The sequence below is a fragment of the Pelecanus crispus genome, chromosome 1 (assembly GCF_030463565.1).
Source record: "Pelecanus crispus isolate bPelCri1 chromosome 1, bPelCri1.pri, whole genome shotgun sequence".
NCBI classification, from domain to species: Eukaryota; Metazoa; Chordata; class Aves; order Pelecaniformes; family Pelecanidae; genus Pelecanus; species Pelecanus crispus.
Genome location: NC_134643.1, coordinates 133,999,938 through 134,023,955, shown reverse-complemented (window position 1 = coordinate 134,023,955; position 24,018 = coordinate 133,999,938). Strand labels below are relative to the sequence as shown.

Here is a 24,018-nt window from a genome sequence, read left to right as displayed (position 1 = left end):
AAATGCAGGATGTGCTGTTTGCTTAGTTTTATTAATTTATTTTTGCAGGAATCTGCAACTCGGAGTATGCACTTTCTGGAGGTACCATGCATGCATAGCCTCTGAATGCTTTTATACAATTTCATCTCTTAGTAATAAGTTCATTCACAGCATACACAAATCTAGAATGTAGACACCATATATACAGGATTAAACAAGATCGTGTCTTCTTTTTTAATGAAAAAATTTAACAGGGTTTCACACAGCAGGAAATATGGATTAGATACACTGGTGCCACCATAAATAAATAAGTTTCAAGAACACATTTTTTATAAATCGGTTTCAAAGGTACTGAAAATCCAGGATTATAATATTGCATTAACTCCATTGATTTCCGATTATTCAAAACCAAGAAAAATATTCGCATTAATATTTATGGACATAAACAGCAATGAAAGCCCCAAACTGAAGAAATCTGGCAAAATTCAGTCACGGCTAGCTTCATATAATATCGACGTTTTGAAACGAAACAAATGCAGCAGCACATAGAGACAGTACTGACTACGAGATGTGATATCTGTGCATGTCTTCTTGCTTTATGGGATTTAGAGTCACTGTAGTACAGAGCACGTAAATGCTGTGGTACCAAACAAGCTGATGAATTGTTTATGTCCAACTGTCCGCTTCTCGTCAGGACAGTCATTTTCACATTCTAGGGTATACCACTGAATTTTAAAACAGAAACTATCATCCTGATGACAAGCTTGTTTTTAACATATTAATATTCTCACATTCTTTTTTAAAACATTCTTTATTGTTTTTATTTTGTTTTTTCCCCATTTCAACTCAAGTATTTTTATTTCCATGTCAAGGGGTTTTACAATCAATATTAAATGTAAAAGTATTTAGAAATTGAAATGAGAGATGTGTAACTGGGACAGATAAAGTAACTGAAAGAAAAGTTGGGTTTTTTTTAAAAAAATGTGATTTAGTAGCATATAATAACCAGAAAGTACTGAGACCAGCTCTTTTAAGAATTATTACACCTTTTCACCACACCTCCCATTTTTCAAGGGAAACACACACATACCACAGACACACAGATACACAATTCAATCTGATCTAAGACTACATTTTACAAAGTATTTCCTTTTGCTTGACTTCCCACCCCCTTCCTCTTCACCCAAACAAGACTAATAATTACATCAAATTAAAAGTAGATCCAAAGTTCAGGATTTCTTTTGGTTTACTATGTTGTGAATCATTTTCCACAAGCCCCACTCTAAATAAACTTTTGAAGAACTACAGTAGTATTCTAGAATTAAAGGGAATTCATCTTAATAGCACAGTAAATATAAAATAAGCTTTATAAAATTTCAATGAACAGTGAAATAATTTTGAATATCTGAATGTCCAAGTCAGTTACAAACTCTACCACTCTAGTAGCATGGTTGAGGGAAAGCTCAGTCATTAAGGAAAAAAAGAACACACAAGTAGTGCATTAACTCAACACAACGGCATCAGCATCCCACCATTCACACACACACACGTTTTATACAATACAGTGCATTTTGTATGCCAGCTGACACATTAGGGTTTTATGTGCATTCAATAAATATTACATAAACCAATCTTTCTGGCATAATCTACAATTCAGTTCGGGTGTGAAAGGTGTCACCTGCTTTCAGAAGGAAAATGGATCTTCCAATATTCAAAATACAATTTACATTCTAACAAACTAAAAATATTGAAGCACCATGTAAAGTCTTTACTACTGATGTCTGAGTATGGGCATTTACAAGTAAAAGAATACAACACAAGGGGTTGTTTTTGTACAGGCAACAAATGAGAGTAATTGAAAAACTGGAGTAAAATTATCGGTATGAAGGAATCAATTTGCAATTTAATGACGCTCACTCAGTCTTCCAAAAAGTATCTTGCTGTCACGGCAGCCTTCCTTCTCTTCCTCTGGTGAAGCTATGACTAAGATTAGCAAGTCTCCGTTTATGGTTATTACAGTTCAGGGAATTATTGGACTGCATGCATTTCTCCCCACCCCCAAAGCAGCATCTATTCTGTCTGAAAATGGTACAACTGTATTGATGCACACCTACTCTCATTTGCTGACTGTCATTTCAGTTGCTATCATTTTGTAATTCCAGCAAAAACAAATGCTTCTAGAACTTCAACGGAAGTACAAAGGAACAGAAAGTTGAAATAATACAAAGGCAAAGGCATCATGACAGAAAAGTCATGAAGTTACTGGTATTGTTTTGACTAATTCATTATACAGCTGATAACAGCAATGGTACTGCTTATCCTAGGCATAATGCTTCTGCTCATCTGTTTTCTAGTTATCCCAGTTTTGGCAGGCTGTCCACTTACATGAACAAAATTAATATCTGCCTTCCAACTTCATTTGATCGTAATTTTTTTACCCCTTTCCACATGTGATGAGCTCTCCGGGGGGAAGGAGCGGGGAAGGAAGGAAGACTAGCTCTGATGCCTTTGACTTTGTTTTGCTCATCAGTGGTGCACACTGATTGCTGGAGATCCCTTAGCTTATTTAAAATTATGCTGAAGATTTAATTAGTGCAAGAACATATTGAAAAATGCCAGATAAAATATTGGTTCCTCATCTAAGATCACAGTTTGGTTTTTACTGTTATCTTTATAAACTGCAGGGCGAGAAGACACCAGATTGAGCAATGCAGTCAAGATGAGTTTTCCTCCACCCACCCCTTACAAACGCTGCTTGATTTTAAATAAGGTTTCAGACGTATGATTGTTCTACCACAGCTTAACATGTTATCACACATCAAGTGAGTTGTGGTAATTGACCATATGGATGTGGCTGCCATGAGCTAAGAACAATTTAAAATGAAGTAGTTTAAATCTCTTCTGGTAAGGTTTAACTAGCACATTTTGCCTCACAGTTGCAAAGCCAATTACCATAACTCAGCTGACATGCTTGGTCGCGTGTCTGAATCTTGACAAAGTTATACCATAAAAACCTCAAATGCACTGTACCAGCTTCTGACCAGTACACAAGAACATCCTACTCAGTTGCACAGTTGTGTAACATAATCATTCAGCTGCCCAAACCCAAGTTCAATTTCACAAGTATTGAGTGCTTTATTACAGCAACCTGAAGCATTCAAACAAATTGAACATCACCTTTATAATACAGTATATCATATGCATAAAAGTACCAGTATGATTTTCAGTTGCAAGTCTTGTGTTCTTCAACCTGCAGCAAATATTTCCTGATCAAAATAAAAAGAATGCAGTGTGTAGTTTTTCAGGATCTGACGTCTGCTATTTTATACAGGCTGGTTTATTAACAATGTGCAAATAAACCTTTACTGAAGAGCTAATTGAATAATTATTTTTCAGCTAACTTTGAACTGGGGCACAAAGTACCTTCTGTGCTGTAAACTTCGTGAATTCTTCACAAATTGGAAGCTGAAAAGGCCTAAGGAACTGGGTACAAACTCTTCTCATACACAACCATGGCTGAGCTCAAGTCTTCCAAACTGAATTTAGAGTAGTCTGTGTTTGGCATATTTCACTGTGCTGCTACAGAGCACAGGCTTAGAAGATTGTTGTATATAAAAGCATACTTTTAGCTTTGAAACACGACAGCCTAATGAAAGCATGCAGCAGTATTTTCATCTGTAATACGGTAGAATTCATTCTTAGTTTATTACCAGTGTTGACACAGCCAGGTGAGCACTGTACAAGCAAAAGGGATTGTAAAAAATTACCTCTGATTAAACTCTCTGTAACACTCATACGGTATCTCATTTAGTCACCTTGGGTTACTATTTCAAACAGCAATTTTCTGTAGACATAAGTTACCCTGAAAAAAAGCAGCAATTACAAATACCCTTCTCCTTGTTTTTTATACATTGCAAAATTTATCATTGCATTTACCGGTCTTCTTTTTCAGTAGCTTACAATCTAGAAGCACAGGGAGCCTTTGTTTTCCAGCTAGCTGTGGCCAGGGTAAGTCAGCTCTGGCTCTTCAGTTTTTCTGGTTAAGTGTAACATTTCACAACATTACTAAGAGTCCTATAATTCCTTTTTTTTTTTTTTTTTTTTAAAAAAAAGAAAACAGTATTTTTTCTTTTAGCGCCACTAAGCAGTAACTATAACCACAGGACTAAATACCAGTAGTTACTTGCTTTCCTGTATACATTCTTCCCAAAATTAATCCTTTTACATTTTCAGGTTTCATTTTCTGCTTTGCTCACTGCAATGGGGTAAGAAAGAATTTCACCCTTAATTTATTTATTTTTAGTGTAGCACAAGCAGAAACATCTTAACACATTACTCCCACCCCTTGCAATATGAAGACTGTTGACTGGCAAAGGCTGGGCAGATGGACTGAAAGGTTCCCCATGTTTCCTTCTCCTACAGCTGTCGGCTCGAGAGCCTGCTTTCAACCCAATGCAGCCCCTTCCTGATTTTCAGGTGTATCGTGGCATTTCACACTGCTCACAGCGATTTAGTGCTGGGTGATTTAGAAAGGTGCAGCTATCACAATTCCATGGAGCCCCTTCAAAGTCTTCATCTCTTGGCTGAGTCCGTGGAGTCTGTTTAGAGCTGGTTTGATGCTCTAAAAAAAAGCCAAAGGAAAACATTTTTTCTTATTTCAGAAGAGAAGGATGATAGGCAAGATCATACTACTGGTTTGTCACCTCATTAAACATTCTATCTTAAAATAAATGTGGAAAACTTTCCACTTCGGTGACATTAAAGGTCTTTTGTTAATGCACTTCTAATTCAGTTTGCAAAATCTGAATATTTAAAGTATTTCACTTCTGTAAAGAGTCACTTAACCATACGACATTAAAAACAAAAAGAGCAGTCACTGCTGTTAGGTCACTGATACTGCTAAAGGTTTAATAGCTTAAAATGTACTGAAAAGTTTGTTACTGGCACTGCAACACCACCCTGTTAAGGAATGACTTCATAGATTTATGTACAGCAGTCTATTACCAAATTCTAAATTCCAATAACCCTACCTTACCTGAAGTGAGAGACTACTTCTAACTTAAGTTCCTTCAAACAGTCTGACAGATGATATATTTTCTGCATCTTTTTCTAGCATTTATCCAGGCTAAAGAAAATACAATATAAAAATAAAATGGTAGGCCTGTTTCAAAACAAGATGATTGTTTTTCTTTCTCAGGGCTTTGCAGCAGGGATGTCTGTACATGAAGCAGCACTTAAGTCTGTTTTCATTCGCAAAACTAGTATGTATGCAAATCATACATTAGGTATCAACCCACGGAAAGACTCATTTTTCTGATGTCTCCTACCACCACTTCAAGACCTCAGGTTATCTACTAAAAGTGACTCCTAGGATGTGGAAACACAACATTTTACGAAATGTTAATATTTGAAACAACATTAGCACACACACCTAGAAGATAAGGTTAAGATACCCATCCGCTACACAAACGTCTGTAGAACAGCTTAATTAAAAGAGAACTTACACTGTAAAAAAGGACTGCAATTTGTAATTCAAAGTGCACACATTGCTGTCACCTGCTAAGAAATCTAGCAGATGGCTGATGACAAAGTTAGTGCAAATAGTACTTAGGTTCGTCTTCAGAGACATACTTAAAGAAATTAAAAGTAACCTCCTTGCTTAGATGCAAACCCTCTCTAGTCCAGAAGCTGCACAGTCACATTAACAGTGCTTGGCCTCAACAAATTCCTTCTAAGCAAGTAGTGTGGGCACTAGACTGCATTCATGTTGACTAGCCAGATGGCAGCACAGAGCAGACCCTTGTCTGCCCATACCTGTCTGTCTGCCTACACTTTCAACAGCTGAATATTAAGGAAATGGAATTTTTCAAGGAAAAAAAAAAAATTTGATGACTCGATGGTAAAAGCCAAGCTCAGAATACAGTACACCAGCCCTAAAACTGACCTCTAACAAGTTGACAGACAAAACCAGGAAGCTAGTCATAAGAGTTGTACAAATCCTTACAAGACACTATCTTTCCAATTGTGAAATAAAATCACTTATTTCATGCAAGTTTTGCATGCTATTTTGCTTTGAAATATTAAATCAAATAGACAAGTGCAATTAAGAGAATCTCTTCAAGCATCACAAAGTAGCAGTGCCTAAAATCAACCACATGACCACTGCAATTTAACATGAATCCAGGCATCTGCCTTCATGCCACTACTCACCTGCTGCTACTGTTTTTCTTGGACACTACCACCTATGCAGGGAACACATCCCAATATCGTTTCCGTTTTGAACCACGAGCAGTAGTTCTGGGCCTTCTCTTTCTTTTAAATTTCCACATACTAAGCATTTGCTTAGGGTAAAATACTTGCTTCAAAAGTGGGGGAAAAATTTCCTTACATGAATTCAAAATTCAACTGCAAAAACCTTTGTGAAGTGCTTATCAGCAACTAGAACTTATTTACAAAATTTGGATTTTTCAAGCAGACTGTACAATTACTGAACCAGAATAGTGACTACTTTTCCACTAACTTTTAGTACGTGCTAGTTACAGTAAGAGGAGACACAATATTATAAACCTTATCACTCATAACACTTTCACTAACATCTGAAAGCATTCTTTTAACAGATTTCAGGAAGAAAAAAGAAAAGGTCCCAAAATACCCGAGACAAAAGGTAGGATCCTGCTCCAAAATCACCACTAAACGTAGTGGAGTTCAGAGAGCTACCGAGCTACACGGCCACTAGATGTCTACTAACGGTGCGTTGAGTCGCTCTGGGATGTACTGACTGAATCTCCACTGGGCAAAAAGTGAAACTAAATACATAGCTCCTGTGCTCACACAAAATTTAAGTGTCCTCAGCTGGCTATGAATCCTAGCTACTATACAATTAACACAGAAAATTTTAGAAACCAGTAACGAATTTGTGCAAGTGGGACACTGTTGTCTCTTTAGACTGACATGAGGAAAGGTGTTCTGTCTTGGTCCTTAAAATGTCTGAAGCTCTTCCTGTGCTAAAAATTCAGGGCTACTGTGAAATTCACACTGCACAAAAAAATAGTTAAAGCATGACCAGTCAAGTTAAAACATAATTAAAAATATAAATGCAAATTTTAAAAAGCTGCTGTGACCAATTAAACTTGCATAAAAGATCCCAAATAAACTATAAAATCCTAACAACACATTAGAAGACAGCTAAACAAACTGTAGAGCTTTTAACCCCGAAGTATTTTTAAAAAACATAATTAGGAAGCTCAAGTTAACACGTAAAAGTTTGTACACTTTCAACTCTTTTTCTAATAGTGCATAACAGTATTTACAAACAACATATTGACAGAACATTCATTTGCAACAACCTGCCTGAGGAAAACAAGTTGTAGCCAGGATTACTGCACTTATACAAAAATGTTCTGTTTTGATTTATGTATAGAGAAAAGTCATAATCATTAGAATTGCTTCCTGTCATCACAGGGGTTTTTAAAAAGAGAAGGGGAAAAAGAAAAAGCTTTCTCGATGCAGATTACGTAACTTGATGCTTGTTTGTTGACCTACCCTTTTTATATGGCTTTGGTGGCACAACAGGACCAGGCTCTATGTTATCATAGAAGTTACACGTGGCTTTCGGATCAAAGTTCCCTGTCAGAAAAGAAAAGTAAGAAAGCATAACTCCAAGGTTATTTACATGCCTATGCCAACAACATGAACATCCAGAGGCTTCAGAATTTATATATCTTTTTATTATGACATGATATATCAGCTTTTTCCTAAGTAGTCTTCTGTCTCATATTTTCAGTTTTGCAATTTTTAGTAGGCTAATCCCATACTGAAGAATCAACTCCAGCTCAATGCTCTGTATTGCCTTAAAAATACGTGAAAACGTGTATCTTCCTGTAGGACATATTCTTGGTAAAAAAGGAGGACTATGCGTATTCTAATCTATTTGACTGTATTTATGTCAAGTTTCTGTTGCAGAAAGAGGATTTTTAAAGACCTAAGTAGATTTCTGTTTGCCAACTTCTTTTTTGCAACCTGTACTTCTGTTTCGTATTACCTGGTCAGAGCCTTTGCCAGCAAAAAGTTAAAAATTTAAGTAAAGAACCTTCATTAAGGAGTATTTTTTTTTTTAAATTTGCTCTTGACAAAGTCACTTTAAAGTCACCACTTTCTTGGTAATGTAATTTAATTTGGCCAACAAAAAAATTAGCAAGTCAAGTTTATCAGGTTGCAACTGAAAAAGACACCTTCTAGAGGTAAGTTGATAACTGGTCATCAAGATTGAACTAGAGTCCAAGTATCCACATTTAAGTACATACTATATTAGAACCATGAAATCATTTAGGTTGGAAAAGACCCTTAAGATCATTGAGTCCAACCATAAGGCTAACACTGCCAAGTCCACCACTAAACCACGTCCCTAAGCACCACATCTACACATCTTTAAATACCTCCAGGGACGGGGACTCAACCACTTCCCTGGGCAGCCTGTTCCAATGCTTGACAACCCTTTCCGTGAAGAAATTTTTCCTAATATACAATCTAAACCTCCCTGGTGCAACTTGAGGCCATTTCCTCTTGTCCTATCACTTGTTACGTGGAAGGAGGGACTGACATCCACCTTGCTGCAGCATCCTTTCAGGTGACCGTAGAGAGCGATAAGGTCTCCCCCCGAGCCTCCTTTTCTCCAGGCTAAACAACTTGCGCCCTAGACCCTTCACCAGCTTTGTTGCCTTTCTCTGGACACGCTCCACCACCTCAGTGTCCTTCTTGTAGTGAGGGGCCCAGAACTGAGCACAGTAATTGAGGTGTAGCCTCACCAGTGCTGAGTACAGGGGGACAATCACCTCCCTGCTCCTGCTGGCCACCCTATTCCTGATACAAGCCAGGATGCTGTTGGCCTTCTTGGCCACCTGGGCACACTGCTGGCTCGTGTGCAGCCGGCTGTTGACCAACACCCCCAGGTCCTTTTCCTCCAGGCAGCTTTCCAGCCACTCTTCCCCAAGCCTGTAGCGCTGCATGGGGTTGTTGTGACCCAAGTGCAGGACCCAGCACTTGGCCTTGTTGAACCTCATACAATCGGCCTCGGCCCATTGATCCAGCCTGTCCAGGTCCCTCTGTAGAGCCTTCCTTCCCTCAAGCAGATTGACACTCCTGCCCAACTTGGTGTCGTCTGCACCACTCCTGTCCATATTTAAATTACATTTAAAAAAAAATGTCAATTCTATACCTCTAGATTGAAGGAGATCAACTTCTTTCAGCGTACAGTCAACATTTATCTGGAGCTGTCTGTTGAGGCTTCTCAATCTGGTCATTTCCTCAGGCTAGAAAGAAACAACCCAAAACAGTAATTGTGGGAAAGTCAGTATCTTATCTGACATAGAAATAACATTGCTGTATCTTTGTTAACAGCTTTATTAGAAATTGAGTATAGATAAGGCACTGAAAAAAAATAGCTAAGATTCCACTGTCTGTCCCATCCCCTCTACTAATTTATTCCCTCAAAAACCATTTTTCTACTAGCATTTGAGGAGGAAAACGAACCAACAAAAATGAGCCAGTTACCCAATATTAAAATTCATTAGTAAGAAGACATAGCTGAGCTTAAGTTTATAAAACCATACACCTTATAAAATTCTGTACATATTGATGACTTGCTACATGAGTTTACAACAAGATGTTCAGGAAACAGAATATGAGCTGCGGTTCACATTAATTATTACTTATTATAACTGAGTAAGGTCAGAAGTTTATTTATTTGCATCACCCCAAGGAGCAGCAACATGCCAAACCTTCTAGCCTAGTATATTTAAATCTTTCAATGCTGCAAGAAGGTAATTATTCTTAACAGAATAATCAGTTATTTAAGTCCATACATTTGCATATCATTAAGAACCCCCAAGTTACTGGAATACAAAGTGTTCTTAATGCTAGCAGCAGTAATTATTAACACATATGTAGGAGTAACTATCCTATCCTAGGATACATTCCAGCATTACAGAGTCACAAAATCACAGAATGTTTGAGGTTGGAAGGGACATCTGGAGGTCATGTGATCCAACCCCTCTGCCCAGAGGGCAGACAGCTTTTGAATATCTCCAAGGACGAAGACCCCACAACCACTCCGGGCAACCTGTGCCAGTGCTCAGTCAACCACACAGTAAAAAAAGTGGTTCCTGAAGTTCAGAGGGACCCTGCTGTGTTTCAGTTTGTGCCCACTGCCTCTAGTACTGTCACTGGGCACCACTGGAAAGAGCCTGCCTCCAACCTCTTTGCACCCTCGCTTCAGGTATTTATATACATTGGTAAGATCCCCCTTGAGCCTTCTCTTCTCCAGGCTAAACAGTCCTAGCTCTCTCAGCCTGTCCTCACAGGAGAGATGCTCCAATCCCTTCATCATTTTTGTGGCCCTTCACTGAACTCTCCAGTACGACCGTGTGTGTCTCATACTGGGGAGACCACTCCTGGACACCATACTCCAAGTTTGGCCTCACCAGTGCTGCTCTCTCCCCTTGCTGGCAACACTCCTAATGCAGCCCAGGATACCATTAGTCGTCTTTGCCACATTGCTGGCTCATATTCAGCTTGGTCTCCAGTAGGACCACGAATGCCTTTTCTGCAAAACTGCTTTCCAGCTGGTTGACCCCAGCTTACATGGGTATGTGGGGTTGTTCCTCCCCAAGTGCAGGACTTAGTGCTTCCCCTTGCTGAATGGCAGCACAACTCTCTCAGTTTTGTGTCAACTTGCTGACGGTACACTCTGCCCCGTCATACAGATGATTAAGGAAGATGTTAAACAGGATCAGATCGGTATTGACCCCTGTGGTACACCACTGGTTACTGGCCTCCAACCAGACTTTGTGCCACTGATTAACACACTCCTGGCCTGGCTGTTCAGCCAGCTTTAAATCCACCTCACTGTCTGCTCATCCAGCCCATACTTCATCAGCTTCTCTATGAAGGTCTTACAGGAGACAATGTTGAAAGCCTTACTAAAATCTAGGTAAACAATAACCGCTGCTCTCCCCTCATCTACCAGGCCAGTCTCTTCATTCTAGGAGTTTATCAAATTGATCAAGCTTGACTTGCCCTTGGTGAATCCATGCTGACTACTACTAATCACTTTCTTGTCCTTCATGTGCCTGGAAATGGTCTCCAGGATTAGCTGCTCCATTGCTTTCCCAGGGATCAAGGTGAGGCTGACCAGCCTGTAGTTCTCTGGGTCCTCCTTCCTGAAGACAGGAGTGACACTTGCACTCCTCTAGTCTTTGGGCACTTCTCCCACACACCATAATCAATCAAAGACTATCTAGAGTGGCCTGGCAATGACATCTGCCAGCTCCCTCAGCACTCATTGGTGCACCCCATCGAGGACCATGAACTCATGTATGCCCACTTTGCTTAGGTATTCCCTGACCTGATCATCTTTCACCAAGGGTATACCTTCCTTGCTCCAGACCTTTCCCGGGGTCACCAGGACTCGGGATTCCTGAAGGCCTGTAAAGACTGAGGCAAAGAAGGCATTCGGTAACTCAGCCTTTTCCATGTGCTATGTAACCAGGTCTCGTTGAGCAACAGACCCACATTTCGCTAGCCTTCCTTTTGTCACCTATGCACTAACAAAAGTCCTTCTTTGTCTTTGACATCCTGTGCCAGATTCAACTCCAGTTAGGCTTTGGCTTTCCTAACCTCATCCTTGCACACTCAGACAGTGCCTCTGTATTCCTCCCAGGAACATACCTTTCAAATGCTCCACTGAGACAGGTGAGACATACAGCAGCTGTACTAGTTAAGCAGCTAACAGGTGCAAGTCACACAGCAGGTGGAAGTCACACAGATAGGAAGAATCAACAAGGAAAAGAGGAGAGAGAGGTGCCAACTGTTTGAGCCAACACTGCTACTGAAGTTACTTGGCACATCCTGCACATACCAACCGGGAAACAGATTGTCTAGGAGATGCAACTACTCAACAAAATACCTCAATATAACAAAATACCTTTTAAAAAAAGATGTGAAACCTTGCTGCATGAACACCAAGCTGTATATGGCTCAGGCTCTTCAAATAGACTTGGACATACACTTTTATAGGTTGTTAGGAAAGTAACTATCTATTAAGTTCTGTGATCCAGAAAAGCACATGTATACAAGTTTCAGAAATTCTGTGAACACTGAGGAAGTTGGACACATATCTGTTCCTTAAATTATAATAACTGCTTTACAACAAGCCAAGAACTTACAAAAAAATCAATCTCCAAAGATTGAAGATTTTATACCCCAAAATATTTTTTTTGTATACTTCTTCAGTTCATGAAAACATAAAAAATAAATTTGTATCCTGAATTAAAATACTAACAAATTGCTTACTGTTGGAATTGCAGTTGTACAGCTAACTCTTCGAAGCCTCCTCTGCATTAGATCATGCTCCATACCATTGACTTCGGCTTTCAGGCGTTCAAGCTCTTCTTTCTCAAGCTTCAGTTCCTTTGCTAACCTCTCCATCCTTGCTCGTTGATGTAACAGCAAGGCTAATGTTTTACATGGAAGAAATAGTTACTAACACACAAAAAACCTGGAAAACTGAGTTCTTAACTTATGCGTAAGATTCATGAGTGACCTTTCTGGGAAAAAAAAAAAAGTGATCATAAACATGCAGCCAAATATCAGTGTGAAGATGCTTTCATGCCAAATGAACTACAATTTAGAACAAAGTTCTTCCAGAATAAAAACACATTTTAGACAGTAACTTGAAGTTGATATTACCATTTTGGTCAAAGCTTCTTTTTTTGCATTTGGTCTTTCTCGTCTCAAAAATACAAAGGCACCTGTACAAGGAGACAGCTTCTCAGGATGAAACAGCAACCTAGTTATATTAATACTGTACTGACAAAAAAAAAATTAATACCAGAGGTAAGATCAGAAGGTAACACATACTTTATATCTGCTGCTCAATAGCAGCTGACACACTAGCCCTGAGACATTAGCCAAATGTCAGTCCCGAATTGTTTTTCCACTGCCATTAGAGATTATGCTAGAATAACTTTAAGTAGTCTTAGCTTTTCAGAGAGTAGTGTAATTCTCAATACTGTAAGTTCCCCAATGCTTAAAGGCAAAACTATAGAACTTGAATAAAACAGACTACAGAATCCAGAAAATAAGAAGTGGGGGCAGCTCATGTACTTCAGAGTCTTTAATTCTACAATAGAGCTGATTCACTGTCCTCTAACCTCTCTCTGCTGTTAATCATTCTCTCATGTTTTTGTCATGGTACTGAAATTTATGACTCTCAGTCACAAGCTGATGTTGGGCTCCCAGAGCAGCCAAAGAAAGAATTTTGACTAGCTAGAAAACAATATTCAGTTTCTGCAGAAAGAGCGTTTCTCAGTATTTCATCATGATGCAAAACTGGCCAAGTTAATTAGTGTGATGCTTAGTACTTTCTGATCTGGCTGTTTTTACCTGATTAAAGTCTACCAGGACAGAGAAAAGTAAATTTGCTGTGGGTATTCAGACAAGCATGCTGCTCATATAACAATGTTCCAGCAAACTGTTCAAATGTATGAAGATGTCGTAGAATCTGCAAAATGCTATTTCATACAAAGCACCAGCCCTTTTCTTCACCCCTATCCAACACAGGCAAAGGAAAATCACATATCATCTCAAGAATATTTGCATACTAGGTAAAAAAAAAAAAGTTAGAAAAATAAGCAACAATGACACAGCTTACTGGGGGAGGATAAAAAACCCAAACAGTGAGGAGCATAAAAATGACAGTGTGTTTTATCAGATGTCAGTATTCTGTGCAAAAAAGTAGCATTATACTTTGGATTTTGTATGGATCCATCAATTCACGGCCAAAGAATAAACACTGAAAATCCTATCTAAGAATAACATCAGATGTTTTTACAATACAGGCACCAGTATTACTGAACAAAACTGTTCTCTACTTTTTGAAGTAGCATAAGTCATCCAAGTAGAGTTTAAGAGATCACAAAATTAGAAAAAAAGTACAGATACCAGGTTGTATGATTTTCCACAATTACTATCAAACCTTGTCTTTTTGTGACTCCTCCAGTTTAACATCTGATATTACTATATTACATAGCTTCACATTATACTCTAGTACAACTCAAACATGACTCATGCTACAAAGAAACAGTGGAAGTAGAGACACCAGAACAGATTTTTTGATAATGCTTTACATAATGGTTCATATTCAAAACAAAATTAAACAAACTTGTTCACTATATTAAGCTGTTAAATATACTCTTCTTTAGGACTTCTTTGTAGTAGTAAGGAATATAACGTTTATTCTTCTACAATTGACTTCTATCAAGAGTTCAGAGCAGCAATACCAAAGGCTATAATAAAGTCCCAGCTGTGGTAGGTACTGCCACAAAAGCAGACGCCGGAAAAAACATACTAACTAGTTTTATTGGTTTTGTTTTCCAAATACGCAAATCTAGTCAAAGATACAAAGGCAAAACCAGATTTCTACGTTTCAGAATATGTTCTTCCTCAGGCATGTGGAGGTACTTAGAGTTTTCTCACATAATTGACAATCTTTAATGAAGCTGTAATAGGAACACTATCAAACAAAGCATACGGCCTAGGAGTTACAGACCTACTAGCATTCATTCTCTCTAAATAACATTTCTAACTGGGTCTGCCAGGTACAGAACATCTCTTTGTTGATGAGTTAGAATAGCTCAAAAGACACAAAGTGAAATAAGAAGTCAAAAACTACAAGGCAGCATTATAACCGTTATTTCAGCTCTCTGAAGTGAAAGGAAGGCTAGAAGGAGCAATGGAGGAATAGGCTCTCTTTCCCAAATACAGATCCAGAAACAAAGCACATTCTTTAAATAATTGCTGCTGATTATCATTCTGTCGTTACCCCAAATGATCAGTTTGAATGCTTGCAGACTGATTCATTTGCTCAAGTTTAAATGTTTCAAATCTATGAAGCAGATCACTGAGAAAAGCAGTTTTCAGCTAAAGGTTAGATTTCACTTTTTTTTTTACTAAATTACTTAATTCTTCATTTATACATGTCATTAAGACTATGTTCTATCCCTATGCAGCAGAACACACATCCTAAAATTTGTCTGCCAATCTCTTCCTCCTCTTTGAAAACTCTAAGTAGAAGTGAACTTCTGATTAAGTTCTTCAAATTAATTATTTTAATACCTTTCAAAACAAAAATATGATTTATATTGACACCCGAAGTAATTTTAGCTGCAATCCTACCTCTCTCTCCTCTTTCACTTAATACTCTTCAATCTAAACCAAATAAATTGGATTCAAATTCCCTGCAGAAGTTAGTGCTTCAGGTTTTATAAAGCACCTGAGTACAGAACAAATACAAAAAGTAATAAAATCCACATGTAAATTTATGACACAATTCCTCAATGCAGAATTTACAAACTGGACACACAGTATATGAACAAACCACTTACTCTTGTTAGCTGCTGTGTTTTCTTTTAAGAAATTCACCTAACATCAAAAGCATAGCAATTTTAAGAACCTTGGAAATTCTTTATGTGTTAGACTGAAATTTGGCAAAATTTTTAAAAAATCAGAACAAACTCTCTCATTCGATGATTTTTGGTGCAATTTCTAGTCTTCTCTGTACAGGTTCAAAAATTCTCACTCAGTAAGTAGCAAAATCAGGCTGAAAATGCGTTTTATAATAATACATTTGCAGGGTAAAACATTTACCTTGGGTGTAAGCATAGTCGTCTGATCCAGAACTAGAACTTCTCTGATACTTATGGCTTCCTTTTTCTCCTCCAGATCCTGGGATTACAGAAATAGGCTGAATAGGTTCTGGTGCTGCAGAACGCTCTTCTTGGTCCACTAAATTTAAAAGATTCTCAGTCGGTGCTCGACCTACTGTGATTTTAAAAATGGTTGGGTTTGGCTGAGATACCATTACCCGAGGAGACTGTGTTGGTGCACCTGTAGGTCCAGTTGGTTGAGTGTAGGTAATATATACTGGATTAACACTAAATGGAGGTTTGGGTTGACCTGACATACCTCTTGATGGAGAGCTTGAAGGAGGAGTAGTGGCTGCATACAGTGGGTGCTGGTTTCGTTGAGATGGTTGATTACTTATTGGTGAAGGACTTCTGTTCATTGCAGTCCCAGGTCTTTGTGGTGGCTCAACTGTAATTTCTATTTTATTCATGGAACCTTTGGATAAACTAGGTCCAGCAAAAGGAGGAAGATACGATACAGAGTGACCGCCTTGTTTTTGAAAAGTTTGGGATGCTTGCTGATATGGATGGGGTGGGACAGTTGAAGGACTAGGAGGCATGAAAACATGTGAACTCTGATGACTCAGCTGAGGAGGCTGAACTTGGTGCTGAGGAGAGCCAAAGGGAGAGGGACACTGGGATGCCGGTGGTGATCGAAAAGCTGACTGAGGGATCTGGGGTTGTTTAGGAGAATACTGAGAAGGTTGGTAGTTCTGTTGATGTGGATACACAGGTAGAGGACGGGGACTATAATGTGGAACTGGGCCCTGTGGCGATGAATGCCACTGTGCATTCTGAGGAGTCTGTCGTCCTGAAGAACTTTGAGATGTTTGCCTTATATAAATAGAGCCAGGAGTCCCATAAAGATTGCTTGGAATCTGTGGAAGAATTTGTAGAGCTCTGGGTACACTCTGTCCAGAGGGGAGGTTTTGTGATACTGTAACAGTAATGGGATTTGTACTGTACCGAGGTATGTGCATATACGTAGGAGGAGGGCCTTGCATAGCAGACGTGTTCATTCCTGGTTGTATGGAAGATGGCTGTGGAGGTGGCTGTGGAGGAGGAGTAGCTGCATTTCTATTCTGGTCATTCATGAAAAATGGATTGTAACTAGGAGAAGCTGCCACAACAGCGGGAGCAGAATGTGGTTCTTGAACTAAGCATATCAGCTGTTTACCTGCTGTGCGTTGTGGATCAATATGTCCATCGCTTGAACTGTGTACCAGTGTACGACCACCATTAAGTTGAGCTCCATCCCCTGCATGATAGCTGGTGTGAGGATGAATACCCAGATTAATGTGCAAAAGGCTATTTCTATTCATTCTGGTGTCATCAGGGCTATGGTACTCCATATATAAGTATTTGTTGCTCTCCTGCGCGAGGGCTCGACAACAGGCATCTAGGTTGTTGTTGTTCTAGGAGTAAGAACAAACACCTATTATTGTCAAATAGCAAAAGAAAAAGCCACTGCTCAGTGTTCAGCAAGCATTCAACTGAAACTGCAATCAAGCCTAGCCTGAACATAACTAGGGATAACATTTCACAGACACGAATTTTGAAATAAAGATTATACCTAGCATGCAAGTGGTAGATAGCTCACATTGCATCTAGCAAAATGCTATGGTAACACTAGCTACAGTATGACATATTAAAAAAATCAAGTCCAGTTTTGGGGAAAGCAATGGTTAGAACTCTTGGCATCTTCTGCAAGGATATGCACAATTTACTTCTAATAACACCACAAATCAAATTAAACTAGATTAAAATTGCAAAACTCTGGAAAGTCAAAACATAAATGCAGATGACACTTTAACATTTACCTGAGTGTTTACTGTTTTCACCTTTATTTTACTGTTTACCTGGGTATTCCTCTTTACCCAAAAGTTTAAAAGCCCAACATTTTAAACCAGCTTCTCTTGGTAGAACAGAATTCAGTGCCTTGAAAATGAAGTCAGAATAAGTATTACTTGAAAAAGTACTGGCAATTCCATAAAGCACTGTACTACTATGACATAATTTCAACTGCCTTTAAGAATTTCAGGCTTAAGGCTAAAGAAAGGTTTATTCATACATCAGTGAAGAAACCAAATAATCCCTGTAAATGTTTGATCTGTTCTGTGGTGCCAGCAGCTGAAAATACACAGACAATAAGTTATGAATCAAGTAAAAAGTATAACGGGGAATTCCCTTTCCCTTCTTCCCCTCTCCACTCATTTTAGCTCAATCTAGCCTTGTTAAAAGAACAACATGAATGACAGCTTTTCCAAAAGACTAAAATCACTAGAAAGCATTCCAGATTGTGGATTCATTTTTTTTTAATCCCCATACAACAGCCTGTGTCAGCTGTGGTTCAGTTTTTAATTTAAACAGTAGTTAAAGAAAAAAAATTAACTTCAAGTCAAGTTCAACTACATCTGGCCCTCAGCACCTAACTTCGTTATATGTGATCCAAGACTGGTACCTTCTGTGACATACAGCACCTCCTATTAGAACAAGTGTGTACATATTTATATATACAGACATATACTCTCACCTTCCTTATTGTGCCAAGATTACCATTCTAAGGAATATACATTAATGATAGTGTTTAAAATAGAAGTGAAACCATTACTATATAAAGTCTGTATACATATTTGTCCTGATTTCGTCTGGGATGGAGTTAATTTTCTTCCTAGTAGCTGGCACAATGCTGTGGTTTGGATTTAGAATGAGGATAATGCTGATAACACACTGATGGTTTAATTGTTGTTAAGTACTGCTTACACTAGTCAAGGACTTTTCAGCTTCCCATGCTCTGCCAGGTGCACAAGAAGCTGGGAGGGGGCACAGCCAGGACAGCTGGCCCAAACTGACCAAAGGGCTATTCCATACCATATGACGTCATGCTCAGTATAGAAACTGGGGGGAGTTGGCCGAGGGGCAGCGATTGCTGCTCGGGGACTGGCTGGGCATCGGTTGGCACGTGGTGAGCAACTGCATCCTGCATCACTTGCTTTGCATATTATTATTATTACTACTACTATTTTACTTTATTTCAAATATTAAGCTGTTCTTATCTCAACCCATGAGTTTTCTCACTTTTACTTTTCCAATTCTCTTCCTCATCCCACCAGGGGGTAGTCAGCAAGAAGCTGTGTGGTACTTAGTTGCTGGCTAGGGCTAAACCATGACAATATTCATACTCATGTGGCCTTGCCATAAATTTTCAACAGCCTATCCAGCTGGTTGAAACGTCACAGTTACATTTCTTTTCTAAAGGACTGATACCTAGTCAGTCTTAATAATAAAGTGAAGATGACTTTACCAAAATTTCGTATGATTTCACAATCAGATGAACACACATATTCAGCATCTTCTCAGATGAAGACTTACTCCTGAACATGACAGAAGACAAAAGAGTCCAGCACTTAATTATGCACGGCTCTCACTCTATGGATACTTCTCCCTGACTACTTCCCCTTCATGCCAAGCTCCCTTTCTAGACCCCAATGGTCAATGGGAATATCCAGAAGTATCAGAAAAATTTAAAACCAGAACATGTGGGAACCAGACCTTATAATAATAACAACCAGCACCATAGTGCCAAGACAGCAGTCTCAAAAAAGTTAACCACTACTATCAGCCACTTGCCATCTAAACTGGACCTCATAAAGAGACTCCTCAGCTTCCTTAGGTCATTTCATCAGGGTGGAGGTAGAGAGAACACGGACAGGACAAGCCCTAATCTGATTTTCTCAGGGTATGGAATATATTTGCCATTTCAAAGGACCCTCAATTTCTAATAGGTCCAAAACTCACACTATTTTAAATCTAGAGCATGCAATAGGTTAATGGAAACCAGCTCATGTATCTTAAACCAAATATAAAGTAGGTTTGGAAACAGATTCTACACTTAAAAAAAAGTGACAGATATTTGCAATGTAATGTTAAGTAGCTATTCAGAACCCCATAGGCTTCTGCAGCATTAGGGGTCCTTTATCAGTTTAAAGATGTCTATGACTTAAACATAGTTCATCAAAAAGGTCATGTACTTAACAGTACAGAAGAGATGACTGTCCGTATAAGTAAAGCTTTATATTGCAAGGCTTCCCCTGCTTTACATTTGTCTGAAAGCAATTCATTTGTATTTGTATGGCTTCAAAGACACACAATGCAAAAATTACAGCCACAGTAGCTTCGCTACTTTCATATGCAGCAGTTTATCATATTAGGTTCCATCTTAGCCACAGCCGCACAAGGCTAAACCAGATTGTACATGTTTCTATTCTGCTCCTGAATCTTCCCATTAACAGAAGGTATTCCCAGATGACCACTACTTCGGAAAATGATTATGTGCGGTCACTTACCACTTCCAATTTGTGATTTTAGGTGAGGGTGGAAGGAAGAAATGGAAAAGGGGGGAAAAAAAAGGGGGGGGGGGGGGCGGTGGGGGAAGAACTGCCACCTGACCTGGAAACTGAGAAGTAAAAATAAACCTTTGGACAGCTGTGGCAAAAAGATGCCATGAAGACAGAAAATCTTTAGATTCCTATCTAAAGCCAGTTCCTTACCTTGGAAGAGCGAGTCATTGTTTGCTAAAATCTCCTCCAGTATATGTTTATTATTTATGCAGCCATCATCAATAATCATACCATTACCCACTTTCCTTATTTCCCTGTATGCATGCAGTCACAGGTCACACAGACAAGGAAGAACAGTCAGCAGAAAAACCCGCACAACTGTAAGTGAAGAATGATAAAATCTTTGTACACAAAAGACAGGACAAAAATGCAAATAGTGGAGTCTTCCACCCTTTCAAGATAAAACCAGAAGAATGAAAATCTATGTTCCATGTGTACTACTAAAAAGAATTTTCATACTACAAAAATAAAATACACAGACGCTTTACCATACCTGAAGCATGCACTGAGATACCACCCCTTCAGGTATCTCAGGGAAACGTTGTCGGAGGTCATGGAGTACCTGCACATCGAGTTGTTGACTACCCTGCGCCATGCCAGATTGGTGATGTTCCAGATTACCAAAAAATGGAAGTCAACAGGCCTTCCAATGATTACGGTCTTCTGAGGCTTCTGGCATTTTCTGTAATAAATAAAACACAATCAATTACCTTTTAAGCCATCACAACAACTTCTCCTCCATCCCGCGCTGCATGTGTAAAAGAATTACTGTATTATATTTTTAGATCTAGATATCAAGAGAGACAACAGTTTAAACACAAGAGTGGGAATCATCATGTCTCAAGTTCTAATATTAAAACAATGTATCACAGGTATGTCTACACGACTTTTCACTAGAATGTGCTAGTTCAGGTCTTGACACAGTCCCATTGTGGTACCATGTAGGCATGACTTAAATTAATCTGACCTGCATAAAACTGAACTGTGATATATTTACTCCCAGTGAAATTCTGAACAGTGCGTAGAAAAGTCTGAAGTTATCACAAAGCACGCGTGTCTTAGTTTTCCAGCCTGTTATTTCTAGCATGTTGTAAATAACAAAGTAGCACAATTATCCAAAAACACTCCTCCAGCAGTAGGGCTTAAACTCCTTCCTCTTTACATCACTACAAATGCAAGAAGTTGGAAGCACTTTTTGTGAAACACAGCAAGAGTTAAACAATTTAAAGAGTATTTTTTAGGATTTTGATAAGCATCTGTAAGACTTTTGTAAAGCACCTATTATATTCAAACTAACATGATTAGGGGTAAAAAAACCTCTATCCATTTCAGGATTCTTGTATTCAACAGCAAAAAGATTCTATCTAAACTTCAATACGCAAGGACTACTAGAAGGCAAATACAGTCTGAGTCAACAAATGCTCTTCTCCCTCGTGGCTCATGGTCACAGCAGTAATCAAAAGGCAGCTAAGTCTAAGTAAAGATTCACAAAGACTCTGCATGAAGGTGGTGCATGACATAGCCCCTGCAACACATCTATTATTGCTAAGCTTCAAAAGCCTTTCCAACATTATTACTCACTTGAATTTTTAACTGCAGAGAATGTTCAGAAATGAAAGTCGAACACCAACTCTGCTGGTATTTAAGTAATATATTAGCTACTCAAAGTCCCAATGTTAAATCATGGTTATCTCAATTGTGGGTGTCACATAGTATAGGTATTCCAGTCAGTTTTCATTTGTTAGCTCAACTTCTAATAGCAGTCTAGAGCAGTACAACAGATCAGCACAAACATATACATATCTTTATGCACTAATGAACTCCAACAGTTTCCTGTGCCCTTCCTAAGAAAGTCTCTTAGTTTTCATAAGCAAGAAAATAGAACCTGTATCTTCAAAGAAACAAAATGTCAGCTTTAGGGTAAAAAAAGCTTTGGATTGTGGTATTTTTTTACTATTTTGAATATTTAATAACCACGCCTTTCTTTCTTCACCTCTTTCTAAATAGTACTTCCTTTCTCTGAAAAGGGGCAAAACAACAACCACCACCACCACAACAAAAACAGAAGTCAAGTCCACTCCATTATCTGGCTACTTTGTGTGTGGACAGCTCTTAACTGACATTAGCATTTATTAAATAACACATATGCTTACCGGAAGGGTTGGTCTCTGTCATATCTGATATATTTAGTATGATAATTCTAGTGAATTATCCTGCTTTAATAAACTCACACTGTATAATCACAGTTCAGCTCTGCCCACTGCAGTAATGCTGCAGACCCCTTTTATTTTAAAGGGAAATGAGTTTCCACCGACTACCAAGAGCCAGCTGAAACTTTGTATCTACACTCACAGTAGGGAATCTTTTACAAAATTTATTTTCATAAATGACAAACAAACCTCCTACTCTGAAAGGCAGACCACAAGAATTCTCAAAGAAAACGTGACAGCAATCAAACTCTATGTGTTTCTAGACAACTCTCCTTTTACCAGGAGGCAGGGTATGAAGTGCAGTAATGGAGGCATACCCTACCAGAATAAATTGCAGTTAAAAGCCCTGTGGAATGACAATGACAGTATCTGAAAATCTGAAATAGAACATAATAATTTTAAGAATTTCATTTGCACAAGCAAAAGCCTTTGCATTGCTTCTCTCTTCAAATGCAACATGGGTGAGCAGACTGGTGATCCTTCATCAATACATACTTTTTCTACAATGCTTTTATAATAATCTAAATTGGTAATTTCTTAGATGTTTTTCTAACACTTTCTGAATATGTGTGGTGAGTAGAGGTGTAACACTCAAAGGAATTGGCAATTTTGGCCACCTATGAATTTTATCACAGATTTCTCTTCTAAACACAAATAACAGATAACAGAAATTTTCATTCTCATTTTGAAGAGTTGAAGCTTCTAGCCTTTACAGTTACACAAATAGCCTTGAAAAGTCTACAAGACACCAGAAATAATTGTCTTGAGAAGCATGAACACACAATTATTCAGAACTCCTTGGATGCCATAGCTACAGTACTGTGGAAATTTGTTATTTTTCAGACAACACTACAAAATTCACTACTGCCATATCTAGGAGCCCAGCATTTTGTCCTGCTTACAACTGACTGCACATTTTCCACTCTAAGCAGGCACAAACTGGCTGGAATACAATACTTGCTTCCCATGTTGCTCCACAGCACCAGGCAGGTGGAGGAGCAAGTTGTTCAGAGAAGAGAGTTTACATTGCAGGACTACACAGCTAAGATGCTTAGCCGACAAGAGCTCCTACTGAGCCACAAGAGACTAGGAAAGCAATCCTTCAAAGCTTCTTTCTTTCACAGCACGCACAGGGTAAGCGACATGCCGAGGTGCACTACACTACCAGCCTTATAATTACTGAAAGTTCACAAAGCAGAACACATCAAAAAAATAACCCAAAGTCACAATGAAAGCAAGCCACTTCATCTGTAACTTTAGTTAAATTAGTTGAGGATACCCAAACTCCAGTTGAAAGTATTTCATGAGGATGGAATAAATTAACATTGCTACATACACATCAGTTCTATTGGCAAAACCAAAGGATATTGTTGCAGAATTGGTCCTGCTGTGTTAACGCAGAGATGTGACTTCAGGAGCCACTGGTGAGTCTTGGGGATTATGCAAAGCATGACTCAAGTCCTAAAGAAGTACACTAATCAGTTTTTCACACCTTTTACATGCCCCAATTACATGTACAGGAAAACGGTATCTAAAATTTAATCTTCTTTCCTTAAGCCATTTGTGTACCTTGCATCAACTGATGCCTCTTTTCTGAAAGAATGAGACGTAGAATTACTGTAGTCTTGATACTCCCCACAGATGTGTTCAAATATATACAGAAGGAAAACCATTTCACTACTGTTATTT

General features: G+C 38.7%; 1 protein-coding gene across 1 annotated transcript in view; it reads right to left on the bottom strand.

Moving 5' to 3' along the window:
* Positions 1-114: 114 nt before the first annotated feature.
* Positions 115-24,018, bottom strand: part of TAB3 (TGF-beta activated kinase 1 (MAP3K7) binding protein 3) — a 48,967-nt gene continuing 25,063 nt past the window's right edge. The window contains exons 2-7 of the mRNA XM_075719894.1: positions 20,613-20,801; positions 15,682-17,134; positions 12,328-12,488; positions 9,194-9,287; positions 7,522-7,605; positions 115-4,600 (exon numbers count right to left, since the gene is read on the bottom strand). Of these exons, the coding sequence (XP_075576009.1) occupies positions 4,452-4,600; positions 7,522-7,605; positions 9,194-9,287; positions 12,328-12,488; positions 15,682-17,134; positions 20,613-20,714 (2,043 nt within the window). The 5' untranslated portion in view covers positions 20,715-20,801 and the 3' untranslated portion in view covers positions 115-4,451. The remainder of the gene's footprint in view (positions 4,601-7,521; positions 7,606-9,193; positions 9,288-12,327; positions 12,489-15,681; positions 17,135-20,612; positions 20,802-24,018) is intronic.